Here is a 19,810-nt window from a genome sequence, read left to right on the forward strand (position 1 = left end):
TTCTTTTTTTGTTGTTGAAGGCTTGTTTTCGCCGAAATTTTCATCAGGTAGAAGGTATTTGTCGATGCATTAGTGTACGTTATAGTTATTTGAGATCAATGACTCAGCATTTATGGTGTGCAATAAAAGATTCAACAAAATGACAATGCAATGAAGATAACTTTTACCAAATATATAAATTCAAATAAATGGTTTTACTAAACAATAAAAAATGCTGTTTTCGCTTGGATTAAGATTGCATCACGACAGCACTGTTCCTGAAATTGCATGTACTTGGATTCTTGAATTCATTTATGATGTCCATATGGCCAGCCAGCCCCGCTAGTATGTGACCAACTAGCCCCTCACGTATTAAATATGAAAATTACTTGAAATATATGAAAATAAAATTTTGGCGAAAGTTTGCTTTGCACAACCTAAAACTAACGGAAATGACTTTCATAATACGTTGAGCCATGTTCATTTCCATTTGGCTAACTTTGTTTAGACAAAAAGTTTCAACTTGAAAACCGAGTAGAATTGATGGCCAATTTGGCACCAACCTGTATTTATTATACGTCTCAATTAAAACTGTATTTCAATTCGTCATTTAGTTTCCCTGGTTATCTACTACGTATCACCCATATAACCCGATTTTTTTGATACGTAGATTCGAAGATATTCTTATTGACCAACTTACCCCGTAACCAACTAGCCCCGCTCTACCCTACGATCCAAGAAAAATTTTTAAGCAATGTTTGAATGGTAAAAAGATTGAATACGGTCCTATAGATTTTTATGCATGTTCAAACTATTGGAGCGAACTCTTTGAACGATGCACTGTAAAACCAATGTAGGATGGAACAAGAAATAAATGCGAAAGCGTGAGCTAGGATTTGCAGCAGAGTTTTGTTCGAAGTTGCATATTTGTTCTGTGTTTTAATGCATGTTTTCAGACAACCAATGAAAATTGTAATGTTTCTTTCGCAAATGTTGAAAAAAGAAATACTACTAGTCGTTTTGTCGCATCGATGATTTTCTACGCATATTTGTTTAACTATTAAACCTCATTTTCCCGCGGAGCGCGTTAATGAGCGTAGTTATTAATTTAAGAGTCATATAATTTGCTCATAGTTTTCCCATTCCGGAACCTTAGAAAGTCGATTTCGATGATCAATTAAATAATTGTGTAATCATCAATGTGTGGCATATATTTTATTTTATTGGAGACCTTGAGCGCATAATTCGTTCCCGAGTACCGCACATAAATTTACTATAGTTCTCTGAACATATGAGAGCAAAAGCGCTAGATAAAGTGAAAGTTTTTTAGCTTTTTGTGTGAATGTGGAAACCCTAATGATGAAAACTCCAGTATCTTCGATTTGAACGAAACTTTGCACTCGTATTTGGCTTACCAAACTGAGAGTGGACAACTTTTTTACTCAAGGTTAATTTTCTTCTCAAAGGGCATATGTATTTTTAACATAAATGTATTTGGAGTATTGTACTGCCGCTCATGGCAAGTCCGTTTTTGTGCAAATGAGAAAATAGCTATTAAAGATCATAACGCTTTTGGAGAAATTTCGCTCCTGTATGTTTTTTTAATCAAAACCATCAACAGAATTTGATGCTGCAATGGCAGATAAACACTTTTGCGTCATAAAACATGCATAAACAGCAAAATTTGATTAAATTATGTTGAAAAACATTAGCTGGGACTCGTATGCCATTACTTTTACGATACCTAGCCAAAATGATAGCAAGTCAGTCACATAGCCACCTATGACCGGTGATGAAAAATAAACTATCAGCATAACGATTTGTCAATTGAGCGAACGGTTGAAAATGTCCGGACTGGAGTTAATCAAGTTTTATGCCAGTTCTGATGAAAGTTCCGATGAAGAAATCACTTCTAGAACCGTACAACCCACGCCAGCCTCTGTAACTCAAAGGTATGTACTAGTTGAATGGTACAAATACTATAATAATATTTAAATTGAACAGAGAGCCCAGGTTGGATGCTCGTGGACCGCTCCGCATAGAGGACATTACGGATTCGGAAGATGAAATGATGACGAGGAAGAGGACTAAGAAAGAACAGCTAGCGGCTCAGGCTGCCAAGAAACGACGTGTAAGTCACGCAGTGAAACTAGTTGATTGTAACTGTAAAAGGAAGTGCTTCACGAGGCTTTCTAAGGATGAGAGATCTGACGAGAATACATTTTTTTGAAACGTAAGCATGGATGAGCATACATCGTTTATTCGGGAAAGAGTACAGCGCAAACGGAACACCTACTCTGGTCAAGAAGCAATGAAGCAGCATAGCTATTTATTCAGCCTTAAGTCGTCTGGTGGTGAGCTTGTTTCGGTGTGCCGGAAGTTTTTCTTAAATACACTGGGGTATGGAGATGGTTGTGGGTAAGGAATCGTTTTGCTTAATAATCTTGTATCCTGAACAATATGTATTCTGGATATTTTGTTCACAGAAATCTTATCTACCGAGCCTCTGCAGTTAATCCTGATGGAGCAGTAGTCTCGAAGCGTGGCAAGCATGAACGGGATTTGTCCGAGCCTGATGCAGTTAGAGCACACATTCAGTATGGCGATACAGTTTCCGACGACGGCGCAATGAAACGATGTTTTTTGTTTACAAAAAAACAAATGAAGGAGATAAATGCGGAAGGTTTTTCACTAGCATAGCATAGCATATTTGATCGCCCGTGTTTTGCCCGCGATTGACCAGAATCAGCTGAAATTGCACAAAGAACCGTCAAAATGGTGCCTATGAGTAGCAAGCCATTCTCAGTGTACAATTCCTGGTGATCTTTCTTTTCACTGGTCAATAACGAAGCTGGCCACGCCCAATGCAGATCAATAGAGGGGAATATCGGGAGTGTTAGTTTAATACTCGTTGCTACTAGAGACCGAGGAATCCTCTGCATCATCCACAAGTATCAAAGGAAGGAATTAGTGTTAGTGGAAAGGAATTGATCTGGATCCATCGAGGTTGATGGTGCGATCTTTTCTACACAATTTCGCGCACGATATGGTTACTTCTCGGTCTCTGGGCAACCGGCCACCAGGAGACGATATAAATAGAACCGCGCCACGATCTAGTTATCTTCGGCAACCTACCAATCGCTAACAGTCTGTATCACACCAAACTTCGCGTTTAATGCTGTGAACTAAATTTAAATTTACCTAGGAACGAATGGATTTCGTAAAACGCAACCACCGCACGCCGAACGCAAACTACGCAAACTATTGGTACCAGCTCAAATAACCAATAGAGCGCTGTATTAAGATAGTCACACTGAGCGCAGTCAACATACCGCGCGCGAAACTGAACTGCCTTCTCCGAAAGCAAACAAGAGCGTGCCGACCACTGGTATGACGAAAAAGCCAAAACACCCGCTTTATTTAAAAGAAAAAAAGGAAAAACATTGAACCGGCAAAACAGGAATAGATTTGGCATTCATGCAGGGTTTGTCTTTGTCTCGATTGAATAATTACAATATTTATCGAACGACCGAAACCTACTCGTGTACGTGCTAAAAATCTCGGAAATCACAATACACCGATAATCCTTAAATGAGCAAAGCTCACCAAGGCCGAAGACACGTTTACACCGGAGCATTATGTACGACCGCTTTATTCCCTCTCACCGACGCATACGCGAGAGGACACGGTGCTTCGCCCCGATAATATTTTGTTTTGTATTTAAGTTAAGATACCTACTGAGTATAAAAACTGGCAAAGTTTCATGCACTCATAGCTCAAAAATTTCAAAAAATGCAATATGCATATCGAACAAGACAGAACTCTAAGTTGATTGATAAAATGCCAAAGCAATCGCAATCAAAATTTAGTTGCTATTCCGACCAACAAGTTTTTCACATAATTAATAAAAATTGTCTATGTGTTTCAAAATTTGTTCAAAAGCTAGAAAAATCATAAAACAGGGTATAAAACTGGGCCAAATGTTCGTAACCGTTCGGTCAGGCCGCGATAAGTTTCTGAATTATATTCTAATGCTACCAGTTCCGTGTCGTGAGAGCCAGCGTGTACAAAGGTTTAAAGCTCTCACCTATTGGGGCAATTCTGATTTTTCAAGCAGAGCTTTAGCAAATGATTCCACAAAACCACGCTAAAATAAATCTCGACATACTGTAAGCAATGCACCCAGATTGACATCTACCAAAAAAATAAACAAATTAATAGACCATTTTTTTTCAAAACGGCTAATTGACAACGCATGCAGGGTGTTTAAAGTATCCCTGCCGACGTCAATGCACTGCTCACACGAGACGCATGAAACGCAAAAACTAAACATAACACTTACTGGTTGTAGATTTATTTCACTTTTAAAATTGAAATATTTTTTTTCTGTGTATATATCGAAGAAATATCGATTATCACGTAACAACTTGTACATCCCTACAGACAGACAATACAGGTGTTACAGCAAAATTTTCCAATTAGAATTATTTTTCTAGCGCTTTCTTATTGAAACTAATTTTTCTAACTGGCGCTAGTTATATGAAACAATAATTAAACGAATAAAAGCAGAATACTTAGCTTTACATAGGTTCTTCGACCCTTTTCCTTGCGCCTTCGTTCAACATTTACTATAGCACTTGCCACTGTATGACGTAACACTTTGACATTTTTTTCATAGTTGGATGTTGGCTTACAAAAAAAAAAAAACAGAAAAATAAAACACATTTTGCCGAACGATTTTCACATGATATCGTTCTTTTTTCATGCCAACTTCACACAATACAAACTTGAACTATTATGTCAATTTAAACTGCAGACTCTTTTTTCCATAAACCCAGCAGAATACACTCGAATTATGCGAAAATATGACGGAGTAATTTTTAAACGCGCCTACCAATGGCCGTGCTGCCAGAAACTCGATAAATGCGGAAGGTTTTTCACTAGAGAAAAATCTGACCTATCAGAAAGCTCCAAATGGAGTTGACCCAGATCGGAAAGAGGCTACGCTGAAGGTTATTCAACCGGTGATAAGTGTCGAGAAAAAACTTTTCTGGTATAATCCACCAGAGCAAAAATCTTACTAATTGATAAATACTTCGCCAAGAAACCAATTTAGCAGCACAAAATGCGTTGTTTATTTGAAAAAAAAAGAGGAATATAACTTCCAACAAACTTTTAAATTTCAAAACCAGTTTCCTCACTCATTACTTGTAATCATGATTGTGAAAATGTCCTCACTGATATCTTCTGTCAGAGCAGTGAATACAGTGTATTTTCACTGTATCATACATTTTCATAAAAGTCAATATTGGAAGAAGACAACTGATGTGGGAATTTGGAATTCGGTAGTGGTGCAAATGAAGATAACTTTCTTATAAAAATATTTATGCATAATCTAAATGCTAACATCTACAAAAAATAAGCTCTGGAAATCAGCAAGAGAAAATGCTTTAACCGTTATGTGCTCGGAAGTCATCATTTTAAATTTCTCGGATGTCAAATTTCAAAATGGCATCTGGAGTTGATTTTCGGTCTCTGAGCATCATCGCGATGCCAGAAATATAGTCAGGTTTTTTTACGCGGTTTTTTTTATACGCGGATATTGTTTCAAAGTTTTTTACGCGGATTTTCGAATTACCGCGGTTTTTTTACGAGGTACGTATCCCTCGCGTAAAAAGAAACCTGACTGTACCCATATTCGACGGTATTCGGGCAATTTTAGTTTTCTTCCAGACACCGGAAGTCGCCATTTTGGAATTGAGAAAGGGTCTCTATGGTCGTTTATAGGTCTCTAGACACCGTCCCGATTCCAAAAACACTCTTATGAGGTGGCTTTCGGACAATTTTCTATGTTTTCCGGGAACCAGGAGGCAACATCTTGAATTTCAGAATGGCGTCTGATGGTATTCGGTTTTGAAAATACCCATATAGGATGGTATGCGACGTTGTACTATTTCAACGTTTCTATGGCCACTAGAGGCCCCGGCCGAATCTGTTCCGGAAGAACCATTTGAAAGCATATCACCATAACACCCAAAACCATAAAAATGACCTGTGGAAGTAATTTTAAGAACTTTCAACTAATAACTGTAAGGTTCTGTTCGAATATTCATAAAATTCCTCAGTTCCGGAACATATTCCCGGAAAACCAGATCTCCAGCAACAAAGAAATTCTTTTGGGACACCGCTGGCACGAATTTAAGAGTAGAAAAGGTACTGAATCTTTTGGTACTAAATTATTGGAATGGAATGAAAATTGTCAAAGTTACACGAATTTCAATTTGTTGGGTACCAGGGTACTCCCCCGATTGACCCCCTTTCGTTGTTATATAAAAACTAATGTTATCAAAAGTTTAATAAACTTTGAGATGTCACTGAGTTTCATCACTTTTGAAGACCATAAATTGTGGTAAATATCATATGTTTCATAATTGTTTTTGGCTGTGGGACTGACTTGCAATGATTTTTTCTATGGGACCGACTTGCGATCATTTTTGCTATGGGCCAAACTGACTTGCTATTTTTTTCATAGTTTCTCAGAACAAAGTGTTCAAAAGTATGTGTTCTATCGAAAGTAGATATAAGAAGGTGATGATTCCACTCATAAAATCAAAATTGATAAAAATGCAATTGGGACGGACTTGCCATGAGCGGCAGTGTAGGTCAGGAACCTATGGTTGCACTTAAATAATTATTACTGTGCAAAAAATATAAAAAAAACTGAAAAAAAGTCAACTTGAAAAATTGAATATAAAACAATTCAATATAAACAGCCGCCAATCCTTATGTTCTTAAAGAGTGAACAGTGTACTATTGAAAAAAAAAAAACAGGCAACCATTTGAATCGACCATTTTCGATCCGGCTAAAACTCGCACAGATGTTCCTATGGATGAAAGATGTCATTTTGCACTATAAGTATTTTTTTTAAATCACGGCAAATTTCTCAATTTTGAACTTTTTATCAAAAGTTTTGCCATACATTTCCACGATAAATAATGAAAGTTTAAATTCAACTGCTTTTAGATTATTTCAAAATTAAATGGTTTTTTTTGCAGTGTTTTTTTACAAACAGTATTTTGAACTACAATGTTTCTAATAAAGTAAATATCAGAACACTTACGTCTTTTCAGAAAAACACTGGCGAGTCGAAAAATCGCCCCAGCCACGGAAAATTTGCTAAGCCAAATATGTGTGCAAAGTTTCACTCAAATCGGAAACGCTCTATTTAGTTATTGCGTATTTACAGTTCATTCCAGCTGGAAGCGCTCTATCGTCACTTCGGTATATACATTATAGACCCAACAAGCTTATTTTATTACCCACAGAAATTCTCCTAGTGCAAAGCTGATATAAGAATTTTGATTAACAATTGCCATAAATTTATAAATCGTTTATGATTTTTTTTTTTCAGGATGACTACCAAACATGATGATACACAGATTGTGAAGGGAACTTTTTACCTAAATCTACTTTTATCTGCATCCGATGTATCCTTTTCTCAAATTCCCTATTCAATAACATTATCCTTGTATTTCACTCACCTGTTGGCAAGCTATGCATGCACATACGTTTCGGCGTCCCGTCTGCGAAGGATGATGTGCCGACGGCACCGCGGTCCTTAATCTCCTTTTTACGAATTTATCCAATTTTCATCAGATGGGGATTTTCTTTTCACAACCAAAATGAAGCTCACATCTGCTGACAGCACCCAAACGGGACCAAGAAGCCCTGGTTTCAGAAAGAATATCCTGCCTCTATCTCCGATTCGTTCGGGGGTTTCGAGTCGAGACTGTTGCTGATAAAACCGAACAAATCCGTTGGAACTATTTATAACGATTGCGCGTTATTGTTCATTACTGCCTTTCGACTTATATCTCGACCGAAAAGGGTGCCCACAATCGACTGAATGGCACCGAACTCGCACACAGGAAATTTAATTGCCGAAACCCCGATTGAATGGAGCGAACAGACAACGAGAAAGCGAGGAGCTATTTCTGCACTTTTGCTTAACTATGGATCCCGTTTGCAGCCAAGTTTCACCCACCACCCCCAAAACAACGACATCGACGACGAAAGCAGCTGGAGGAATACGGTCCTGCATACACATACACACACACCCACCTTCGGTCGTTGCACAGAACTCGCCAAGTGAGCGATAAGGGCGGCTGGAAAGCTTCCCTTCTTCCCTCCCCAATCACTGAACACGTAACGACCGCCTGACTACCCAATTTCATCAACGTGGCTTTTACGTTATTGGTGATTTATGTGTACACTAAATTGCAGGCAACACTTTGCAGAGGCTGAGCGAGAGACCTTGACGTTGCAGAAGGGTGCAATCAGCTAACCCAAGAGGAACATCATCCTACCTTAGCTGGGTATTACATCCTGACAACTTTTTTCAAGGCTTCGTCAAAGTTTTTCCGCTTATTGGCCTGAAACACTTCACAAACTTCTGACGGTTGAATCCGGGATTTTCACGAAACTTTTCCTCTCGCGAAACGATTTCACTTGCAAAAAAAGCATCACTCAGGCGCTAGGGCATATCGTCACTTTTCTGCATCCTGCAGTCCTTGGTAAAGCTAGTAAGGTTGTATAGTAGTGTAAGACAATGATTCAGCAGCACCGAAAGTAGAGAAAAAAGCTGTTGGAAGAGATTGATTTAGAATGTCTGTAAGTCTCGCCATCGAATGATAGATGAATGCAGTTCGACAGGCTCGACAGCCTCCTTCGAGCGACTCTCGATAGGGAACCGCTACCGTCGTCGGTCGGTGGGTCGTTCGGGTGGTGCTTGCCGTGTTGCCTTCGGTTCTTTAGCCTGTTTTCTGTGCTCCGGCCCGGAGCCTCCGGGATAACTGCCACCAACCGAAGGGTAAACCGATTTGCCGCACCCAGCTGTTGAACGCAGAAGCGCCACTAAACGGTGACCCCTCGTTCGGCTATACTGTTTCCCGTGATAAGGGCATTCGCTAGGAAATCACGAAATCGCACAGGAATTGAAGGGCAGGAGGACACGAACGATGGAAACAACGTTCCGTTCGGAACTGTTATGCTCAGAAAATGTGCGCATTTGCGAAAAGTTTTACCGCTCCAGCTGATTTGAATCAAACAGGCTGTTGTAGGCGATTCCACATCGAGCTGGCACGGCTCAGCTAGACGCACGCTTCGGGGGCAATCTTAATTCAGGCGAATGTTCCGGGTGCTTTCACGGTTTGGTTGCGGTTTTGCACGCTGATTGCGAAGTGATTAATACAGCTGACGGTGATGTTGGCAACCGGTTCGCTAACGCAAACCAAACTTATCATGTCAGTAAAGAATTTTTATTTTATGATTTGTTCAGAGATTTATTGTCTACTCAAGATCATTCAATTCAGTGTTACCAAAATATTATCATGTATTTTTTCATGTTGAACACAATCATTTGTAGTTCGGAACGAGAACACAATTACTGTGCCCGTTACATTTCAGATAAGAAATGGGTCTCCACGATCCCACATCGACTAACTGATGTTGCAATGGATTTAATTCAGCCTGAAAAAAACGTGGGGTTTGAACATAAACACTTGCTGCACACAAAAAAGATACCTCGTTACTCATCACGAAATTTTGAATAAATGCTGTAAGCAATGTTATTGCGAGCACGGCGGTTTTAAGCAATCTCATTCTCAAAGCACACTAAGCAAATCTTGTGTTGCTCTCTATTTATATGAATTTATTTGAAATATTATTGTTATAATGATTCAGAACGGATCAATTATATACGGAAAAGTTTACCGTGCAATTTTCCATAGACGTGACTATAACGATCTAAGCTCAGAGCTTAAACATTAGCTGATTTAAATTTAATTTAAAACAATTTCGTCATTTTGATATATTATTTGTTCACACAACATTCATTTGACACAGGACAATTCATTTTGGACGTCTTGAAACTTAAACTTTCTAATTATTTTCGATTTCTTGAAATTGATGAAATATTTGATGGTTTTGACATTTTTAAAATTTGAATCTCAATTGATTTCAAACATCTGTTCTACAGCATTTGCAGATCCGTCATTTTCAAAGTTCGGTTATTAGGGACTGTGTGATTATATTTTCATCGATTCTGCAGTAAATGAAACTATACAAAATATAAAATCTTTAAAAAAGGAGAAAGTTCCACCTATTGTGGTAACTATTTCTTCTGAATTTAATATATTCAAAAAGGAACTTTCAACGTTTGTTTCTGACGTTAAAGTTACCTATCAAATTGGCCGTAGAGGTGAATGCCGCTTATTAGCCGACTCAGTAAAGGGTCGTGATCGTCTTGTTCAGTATTTAACTGACAAGATGTACAAATTTTTTACATATGACACCAAGAACACCAAGCCGTTCAAGGTTGTCTTGAAAGGTCTCACCAACGATCAAACCGTTGATGAGATCAAACTTACTTTAACAGAATTACTTGGCATAGCCCCTACCCAAGTAATTCTAATGAAACAAAAATCACGAGGCGAAAACAGTCAGAGAACTGGAATTTCCCTTGTTAATTATTTAATTCATTTTAACCGCAATGAGGTTAACAACTTAAAATTTTTTGAAAAAGCATAGCTTTGTATAATGTGCGTGTAAAGTGGGAAATTTATAGGAAGTATGGTGGAGGTGAAAAGCATATCACCCAATGCCGTACTTGCCAACGTTATGGCCATGGTTCCAAATTCTGTAACATGGACCAAAAATATCTTAATTGTGGAGACTCTTCTCACAAAAAGGACACATGTCCTGTGAAAGAGAGTAAAAATTTTCGCTGTGCGAATTGTAACGGCAACCATATGTCAAATTTTTATCAATGCCCAGTCCGTTTAGCAATTGTTAAGGCAAGGCAAGGTAAACAAAATTCAATTTCTCAATTAAAACCAACTTCAAAACAAAATTCTCCAAGCGTACCAGTGACGTATAGTTTACCTACTCCTTTGCATACCCGTTTAACTTATGCACAGGTTACAGGTTGTTCGAACATTATACCGCCTAGTGTTGGTAGTTCGAAAATAACCGTTAATATGGGTAATCAAAACAGGCTAGAAAATAATTGTACACCTATCACTCCAGCTAATATTGCTGCCGAAAATATTTTTTCTAATGTCAACTGCCTGGGGCCTATTACGGCAGGTAAACTTTCTTTTTTGCAACAGGCAATGTTCGATCTTATAAACGCCATGTTGCAGGCAAAATCAATGTTTGAAGCCATTCAAATAGGCACAAATTTTACTATTAAAATTGTTTCTAATTTAAAATTTAGCAATGATTTTAAATAAAACAATTAAAATATTAAATTGGAATGCTCGCTCATTGAAGGCCAATGAGAATGAGCTTTTTAACTTTTTAACAGTAAATAATGTGCATATTGCAATTATTACTGAAACATTTTTGAAACCTAACATAAAACTAAAATATGATCCCAATTACGTGGTTCATAGATATGATAGGATTCAGGGTTCCGGCGGTGGAGTTGCAATTGTTATTCATCGCCGAATCAAACATCGTGCTCTTCCCCATCTTGAGACGAAAGTTATTGAAACTTTGGGAATTGAAGTTCAAACTGAACTTGGGATTTTATTTATTGCCGCAGCATATTTACCATTTCAATGCACACGCGAGCTCAAAAATTATTTTAAAGGTGATTTACAAAAACTCACCAGAAATCGTTCGAAATTTTTCATAATCGGCGATTTTAACGCTAAACATCGTTCATGGAATAATTCTCAAAGTAATTCCAATGGCAAAATTTTATTCAATGATTGTTCTTCAGGATACTATTCTATTTTGTCTCCGAATAGTCCTACATGCTTTTCTTTTGTAAGAAACCCTTCAACAATTGATTTGGTGCTGACAGATCAAAGTCATGTATGTAGTGATTTGATCACACATGCTGACTTTGATTCTGATCATCTTCCAATAACTTTTTCTTTATCACATGAATCAGTTTTAAACCCTATGAGCTCTGTTTTTAATTATAACAAGGCTAATTGGGAAAGATACAAAACTCATATTGAGAGAAATTTCAATAATGAGCTTGATTTGCAAAACGAAGTGAATATTGATTCCGCTTTGGACGCATTAAAATGTGCAATTGTTGATGCCAGGAATTATTCTGTTCCAAAGGCTCAAGTGAAATTTGATTCACCAATAATTGACGAAAATCTTCAACTTCTAATTCGTTTGAAAAATGTCCGCAGACGTCAATATCAACGTTCTCGTGACCCTGTTTTTAAAACTATTTATAAAGATTTACAGAAAGAGATTAAACATAGATTTACTCTTCTGAGAAATCAAAATTTTGAGACTAAAGTTGAAAAATTGAAACCATACTCAAAACCCTTTTGGAAGCTGTCGAAGATTCTTAATAAACCTTCAAAGCCTATTCCAGTTTTAAAAGATGGTGAACGTTTTCTTGTATCCAATGAACAAAAGGCTCAAAGACTTGCTCAGCAGTTTGAGAGTGTTCATAGCTCAAATTTGAATTTTGTGAGTCCAATTGAAAATGAAGTCACACGTCAATTTGATTTAATTTCTTCCCAGATTTTTTTACCTGCAGAAATAATTGAAACTAACTTGAATGAGATTAAATCAATTATTAAAAAATTCAAAAATATGAAAGCACCTGGTGACGATGGAATCTTTAATATACTAATCAAACATCTCCCTGAGAGCACAATGGAATTTTTAGTAAAAATTTTCAATTGCTGCTTCAAAATTGCATATTTTCCCAAATTATGGAAAAATGCAAAAATTACTCCCATTTTAAAACCGGATAAGAACCCAGCTGAAGTTTCAAGTTATCGACCAATCAGTTTGCTTTCTTCAATAAGTAAACTGTTTGAGAGAATTATTCTTAACAGAATGATGTCACACATCAACGAAAATTCAATTTTTGCAAATGAACAGTTTGGATTTCGCCATGGGCATTCCACAACTCATCAATTGCTCAGAGTTACTAATATGATACGAGCTAACAAATCTGAAGGTTATTCCACTGGAGCTGCTCTTTTAGACATAGAAAAAGCATTCGACAGTGTTTGGCATAAAGGTTTGATTGCGAAATTGCAAACTTTTAATTTTCCAATTTTCCTAATCAAAATTTTGAAAAATTATCTTACTGATCGAACTCTGCAGGTTGTCTATCAGAATTCAAAATCTGATAGATTTCCTGTCAGAGCAGGTGTGCCTCAAGGTTCAGTCTTGGGTCCAGTCCTGTACAACATATTCACTTCAGATCTTCCTGATTTGCCTCCAGGATGCACAAAGTCATTGTTCTGCGATGACACAAGCATTTCCGTAAAAGGAAAAAGTCTTCGTGTCATATGCAGTCGATTGCAGAAAAGTTTAGATATTTTTTCTTCCTACTTGCAAAAGTGGAAAATCTCTCCCAATGCTTCTAAAACTCAAATGATAATTTTTCCGCATAAGCCTAGGGCTTCTTTCCTCAAGCCAAACAATAATCACGTTGTCAAGATGAATGGGGTTATTTTAAGTTGGTCCGACAAGGTTAAGTACTTGGGACTAATTTATGATAAAAAACTTATTTTCAAAGAGCACATTGAGAGTATACAAGCCAAGTGCATCAAATATACGAGATGTTTATATCCTCTCATTAACAGGAATTCTAAACTTTGTTTAAAGAACAAACTTTTGATTTACAAACAAATTTTTAGACCAGCAATGCTTTATGCTGTACCGATCTGGTCAAGTTGCTGTTCAACAAGGCAGAAAACGCTACAAAGGATTCAGAATAAAATTCTGAAAATGATTTTGAAGCGTCCTCCTTGGTTTAGTACACTCGAATTACATAGACTTACTGGTGTTGAACCATTAGAAGCTATGTCAAATAAAATTATTAACAATTTTCGACAAAAATCGTTGCAATCCTCAATTGCTACGATAAGCTCTCTTTATAGCCAATAAGTTAGCAATTAAGTTAGTTGTAAGTTTACTTCCCCTTTTCTGACAAGTAGGTTTAAATCCCTACGAATGATAAGTCCTAATTGCGAAAGCAAACAAATCCTAACAATTAAAATTACAAATTTCTAACAGTGTTGAGAAGTCACCATTTGTGATTGGACACACATACTCATTATTTACTAATATTTATCATAAATACTTAAGCTACTAAAAAAAAAAAAAAAAAAAAAAAAAATCGATTCTGCAGTACGACGCAAATGAGTCTGTTATGTCCTTATCATCAGGATCAACCTCTGATGGATCATTTGAAGCTGTTTGAAGTACAAATCCTGTTTTACGAAAGCAGCCTACAATGGTATTCATTGTGGCGTCTAGAACTGTAATGTTGGTGGATTCTCGTATAATGGCTCATTTATAAAAAGAAAGGAACGAAGGAATCACAATATCATACGCAATTGTTGTCCATATCTTCAAAGCTTTGCTTAACCAGAGCCTAACGAGAGTAATGTTTCAATTTTTGTTATTATCTCCAATTGTATCGGCTACAGTACCGATGTAATTTTGAATATTAAAAATTTTCATTTAAGCCCTGCAGCTAATCTTGAATCTACTTAAAATATGCCGAACAGTCAAATTAAAACCTTCCGCCCTTCTTCAACAAATTTCGCGTCCAAGTCCAAGATAAAAAAGTAAGTAAATTTCTCATGGAAAGTAATTATATTAGCTTACTTGCAACAAAATCTACGCTCCTGCTAGCGGCCTTCCTATAGTGAACCGGAAGATTCACCAGGGCGGACGAAAACAAGCATGTAGACATGTTCTTGAGTTCTTTCTTTGATTTATTTACCAATTCCTCCTCAGTTCTCAGTCAAATTTGTTGAAGTAGATCTTACGCTTCAGGTTTGCCCAGAAATCCTCTGCTCACTTCCTTCGTGGGAGCAGTAGAATACGAAGTGCCCTGCCAGTCGTTGCCATCCAGGGTGAGATAGGTCTCGACGTCCATCACAACCGCAAAACTGCAATTCGCATGTGTCATGTATCTTTAACATTTTCAAATTTTTATTAATAATTATAATATCTAAAGCACATTAGTACAAGAATTACGCCCAATGACGAACTAAACACCGATATCACAAAGGATTTCTATCCATAGTCGAAAATCACAGAAGGACTGGCAAGGCATTTCTTTTTATGTAAATGAAAAGTAAAATGACCTGTTCGTGTCTATGGTCTAAATAACAATGACGGCTCTGCCGTCGTTTTATTACTCATATCTATCGAGCGTTACTTAGGGTTACGCACAATAGTTTTTCAAAAGGTCGTATACCACAGTATCGTCAATTATTTTCACTCGCGTACAAGTTTTCCATAGAAACGCTGCTGATTGTTTTACGCTTCTAAGTGTTCCGAATGCCATAAAAGAAGACAGAATGATTCAAACACGATAATATTTATTGTATCCATGTTCACTTGCATTCAACAGTATCGCGAGAATCTGTGAGAGACTATCGCCAGTGATACAAAATCATGAATCCCAATGAGCATTAGATTGCATTCAAATGTTTGCTCACCGGAGCAAGTAGGTATCATCAATGCTTACGGAAATTGTAGCATGGTGCATTGGCATGTGATATTTGAAATCACCAAGAATCATCGAGGAATATCACGATCACGTTGCGATCGCTCGAGTGCAACCGTTTAGGATTCTTTCGTGAAACACTCGCTATATGTTGCTCGCTCCGCATAAAGCATGCAATACTGAAACAAAATCATCAAAGAAAACCACCATATATTTCTTTGCTCTAAGTTGTCTCCTGCATGCGTGAGAATGTGTAGTGATTTTTAATAGCGATGGTTTGCTGGGATTGAAAGCTTATGAAGAGCACGTTTAGAAATGATACCCGAATGATTGTTCTGCGATACGATTTTTTCCATCCCTGGACAAATTTTTCGTACAGTAGCACAAATGCGATAAAAGACAATGGCGATAATGACCAAAACAAAAGTGACAGCTACCTCTGGTATTGCGCACACCATTGCAACTGCTCAAAAAGTGTTTTTTTTTTCAGCTGCAAAGCGTAGTCCGGGACGGGATAGTCCTGCCGTAAAAACGAATTCGACATTAGATAGTTTCTTCAGTCATCTGCGTATATTTGCGTGTTTTTGGGTTTACTCTGTCGTAGCTATAATTGCCGCTGAATTTTTCGTGCAAAAATGGACAAAATCCATGAACACATTAGCGGAAGACTCAATAGAGATGGTTTCATTTAGTTCCTGGCCCTGTAAATGGTATATTTCTCCCCATTTCTCCTTATATATGTGATTTTTGTACTGAAACGTGTATAACAACAAACGCCACTCAGCTTACTGTTCAAAAGTGAAAATTTGTATGTAGAAGTTTTGGAGACGAAAGAGGTTATTATACTGGTTTGAGGCTTCTTCCTTATCTGGAAGTTTCCATATAAATGAAACACAAATTTATGCATAACTCAAGAACTACCCAACAAACATTTGGGCTGAATAAACCAGCTAATAATTTTAAAATAGCTGAATAAAGTCTGCATACTGGTGAAACGGATTGCCACAACGCTCAGGTTGATTTATCAGCTGAACAAGCAATAACCCAAGCAGCACTTGCAACATGTTTTCAAATGAGACTACTCAATATTTGTTGTTTTAAAACTTTTTTAACGGTGCAAGAAACTTTTCCGGTTACTCTAAAGAAATATAAAAGAATTGAGCAACATTTTGTTATTTACATGTATCATTCTCGCAACTGAACACTAAAAATTGCTCAATAGTTTTCTGCAATCTATTTCCAACTGCATATTTCATGATGCTTTTAAATAACGATAATGTCACATGATGTTGCATATTGTTGCTCCACAAATGTTTCTTTCTAAGGAAAGCAAACTAGTGATGAAAATGTATAGCAACATCTTGTTGAACCATATATTTGCTAAAATTACCAAACAGTAAACAGCCATCTTTAATATAAATGAATGATAAATGATTATTGTTGGAACTATGGTTTTGTTATTCCATATTCCGCATGATTTACACTGCATATCCACTGAGCAAGGTTTTCTGAACTATCGTTTCCCAAAATATTGTTTATAATTTGGCGAGTTTGAATCCTAAAATTTCTTTTACAACACTTTATAAAAGGCGCGTGAATAATTACGAAGTAAAAACATTTTTTGCACGGTAAACTTTGAATCGCAGGTAGAATTACATACCTATCAGAAGCGTAAGGAGAGAAAAAGTTCGATATATTTGAGATTTTTTATAATGTATGTAGTTATATGAAACATCGCGACACCATCACCGAAGAGTAATGACAGTAAAGGTAAACAAACTAACTTTATTTCTCCTCTCTTTTCTTCCTACACTGCAGCGGCTATCGATGCAGATGATGATTCACATAGCACTGTTAGTTGCATATAGGCTCCACCTCCTGCGCTTTTTCGGTTATTTACAAGTTGAATAAAAGTAACGGATGCGATTTATTACAATCTTTGCATGCTGCATTGAGAGTTGCGTTTGCTTCATTGCAACAATGCGTTTTGCTTGGGAAATTCGGGTTAAAAAAACTTGTGAAATACTCAACGCCATTATTTAATTGTTGGCTGGTTAAGCGCTATTTCGATTTAAAAAATAGCTATTAGACAACATTAATCAAACACTAAACGAACTGGTTGAATAAACACTTCTTGATACTTCCCAACAAACATTTTTTGGCTTAATAAGCTCTATAAGCTTATAACTAATATTATTCAGCTGACGGCTGAACATAGGTCGAATAATGTATTTCTAAGTGTTTGATCAGCTTTTAATCAGTCGGTTCTGGAGAACTAAATCAGCTACCTGTTACATTCGGCTTCCTAAATAGCCGACCACGGGCTTAATAAGAAATAACTCAGCCATTTGAACAACTTTTATACATGCTGATCGGTTCTGTAGAAGCGATTATTCATTCTTTTTACAGCTTGTAGAAAAATTCTTTTACAGCCAACAGCAGCTGGCTTATAGTATAAATAGGCGTCTATATGACAATTCCATGGCTAAAATTGTACATTCTGGTTTTCTGTATTTTCAGCTTTATTACAGCTACGATTAATATAATTTAAAATAAATATTCGTCTAAATTAGACAATTTTTTTATTGTATAGGCGATTCGAACACATCTAAATCTTTCGATTTTTTGCACTTCTGCGTGTATTTTCAATCGCTTTTTTTCTATTATTGTTAGTGAAAATTACCTTTTTAGTATCCAATTCTCCAATTTCAATTCCAAAAAAAAAATACTCAAATCTCGAACTCATGCTCATGAGGTTCCTGGTAGAACACGTTGCCGATTCGTCTATCTTGACATACATGCATAGGTATCGATTTAACCCGTACATATATTTCCAGTTATTTCATAAACAGTTCTACATTGGCTGTATATATATATACTGAATTGTAGCTGAACAAGCGGTTTAGCATTTGTATTCCTAATTGTAGAAATTGTAGAAATCATGGATAGTTTATCCACTTCGTAAATAGAAACAAACAGTGCAAACGAAAAATAATGATAGTTTTTGCAGCACGGCTAGCCGTACCCACTAATATTAAAATTCTACAGTGCCTTATATTAAATCGACCAATTATAGAGGGCCGTCACTTTGACAAAACGTGTTCTATCGTGTTCAAGGGTTATGATACAAATGCTGAAACGCTTGTTCAGCTGCAATTCAGTATATATACAGCCAATGTAAAATTGTTTATGAAATAAACTAGAAATATATATACGGGTTAAATCGATACGTATGCATGTATGTCAAGATAGACGAATCGGTACCGCGTTCTACCAGGAACCTCATGAGCATGAGTTCGAGATTTGAGACTGGCAGTAAATTAATTGGATACTAAAAAGGTAATTTTCACTAACAATAATATAAAAATAAACGATGAAAAATACACACAAAAATGCAAAACATCGAAAGATCTAGATGTGCTCGAATCGCCTAAGCAAAAAAAAATTGTCTAATTAAGACTATTATATATTTTGAATCATAGCTGTAATAAAGCTGAAAAAGCACTTATATAGACTATAAGCCAGCTACTGTTAGCTGTAAAAGAGTTTTGACGTAGAATACGTCTTACGGCAACAATCACAGGGACCCAATTTCAATACAGGGATCCAATTTCAAAACCGAAAACATTGAGAGCGTCACAAAAATTGTCCAATTTCAAACGCTTTAAACCCAGTCAGTTTCCTACCGATTTCTGTCATTTTTGCAGCAATCGATTGGAAAATCATTTAAGCAACCGTCCAAATGCAGAAAATTGTAATCTGATTGTTCAAACTATTGTAATATTGAAAATTGTTGAACATTATCGAAACGCAAATGTCGACTTTTGATTGGTCGCTTGCTGCCTTTCCCTAAAAAGGACGACAGAATGGAGTACCTAGTTAGCCGGGAATGCACTCTTCGGGCTATATAAGAGACTGTTTCTCCTCAAGCAAATCAGTTTACTAGTAGCAGGCAGCAGCAGCGGACATCAAAACCGATGGCAGTAGGCGAAGTGGATCAGCATCGGGCAACAGCGGCGGTGGTAGTGGTTAGCTGCAGTTCCTACCTCTTTCAGTTCGGCTACCCTTCGATCTGAGTTGGACTCCACCAGCGGTAATCCGATTCAGATATCGTTGGGTGAATACAACCCGAAACTGAAAGAGACTCGCACCGCCAGGTGATTTGAGAAGCCACCATCAACCAGCGTATGTAGGGTGTGTGCACATAACGTGTGTGAATATTTAAAGCGTGTATCCCTAATATATAAGGTGTGTGGCTAGCGTGTGTGTATGTTTATGGCGTGTATGCATGTCTGTAGCGCGTGTGTGCATGTTTA

General features: G+C 37.0%; 1 protein-coding gene across 3 annotated transcripts in view; it reads right to left on the reverse strand.

Annotated features, from left to right (window-relative positions):
* Positions 1-8,775, reverse strand: part of LOC129720846 (uncharacterized) — a 113,090-nt gene extending 104,315 nt beyond the window's left edge. For 2 of the 3 annotated variants that reach the window (XR_008727296.1, XM_055672676.1), the window contains exon 1: positions 7,522-8,310. Coding sequence is in view for 1 of the 3 variants with exons in the window: in XM_055672676.1 (XP_055528651.1) it covers positions 7,522-7,546 (25 nt within the window). In the remaining 2 variants the exon portion in view is untranslated. Of the gene's footprint in view, positions 1-7,521; positions 8,311-8,346 lie in introns of those variants that run through there. The other variant, XM_055672677.1, reaches the window with a different exon arrangement.
* Positions 8,776-19,810: the final 11,035 nt, after the last annotated feature.

The sequence above is a fragment of the Wyeomyia smithii genome, chromosome 2, assembly GCF_029784165.1.
Source record: "Wyeomyia smithii strain HCP4-BCI-WySm-NY-G18 chromosome 2, ASM2978416v1, whole genome shotgun sequence".
NCBI classification, from domain to species: Eukaryota; Metazoa; Arthropoda; class Insecta; order Diptera; family Culicidae; genus Wyeomyia; species Wyeomyia smithii.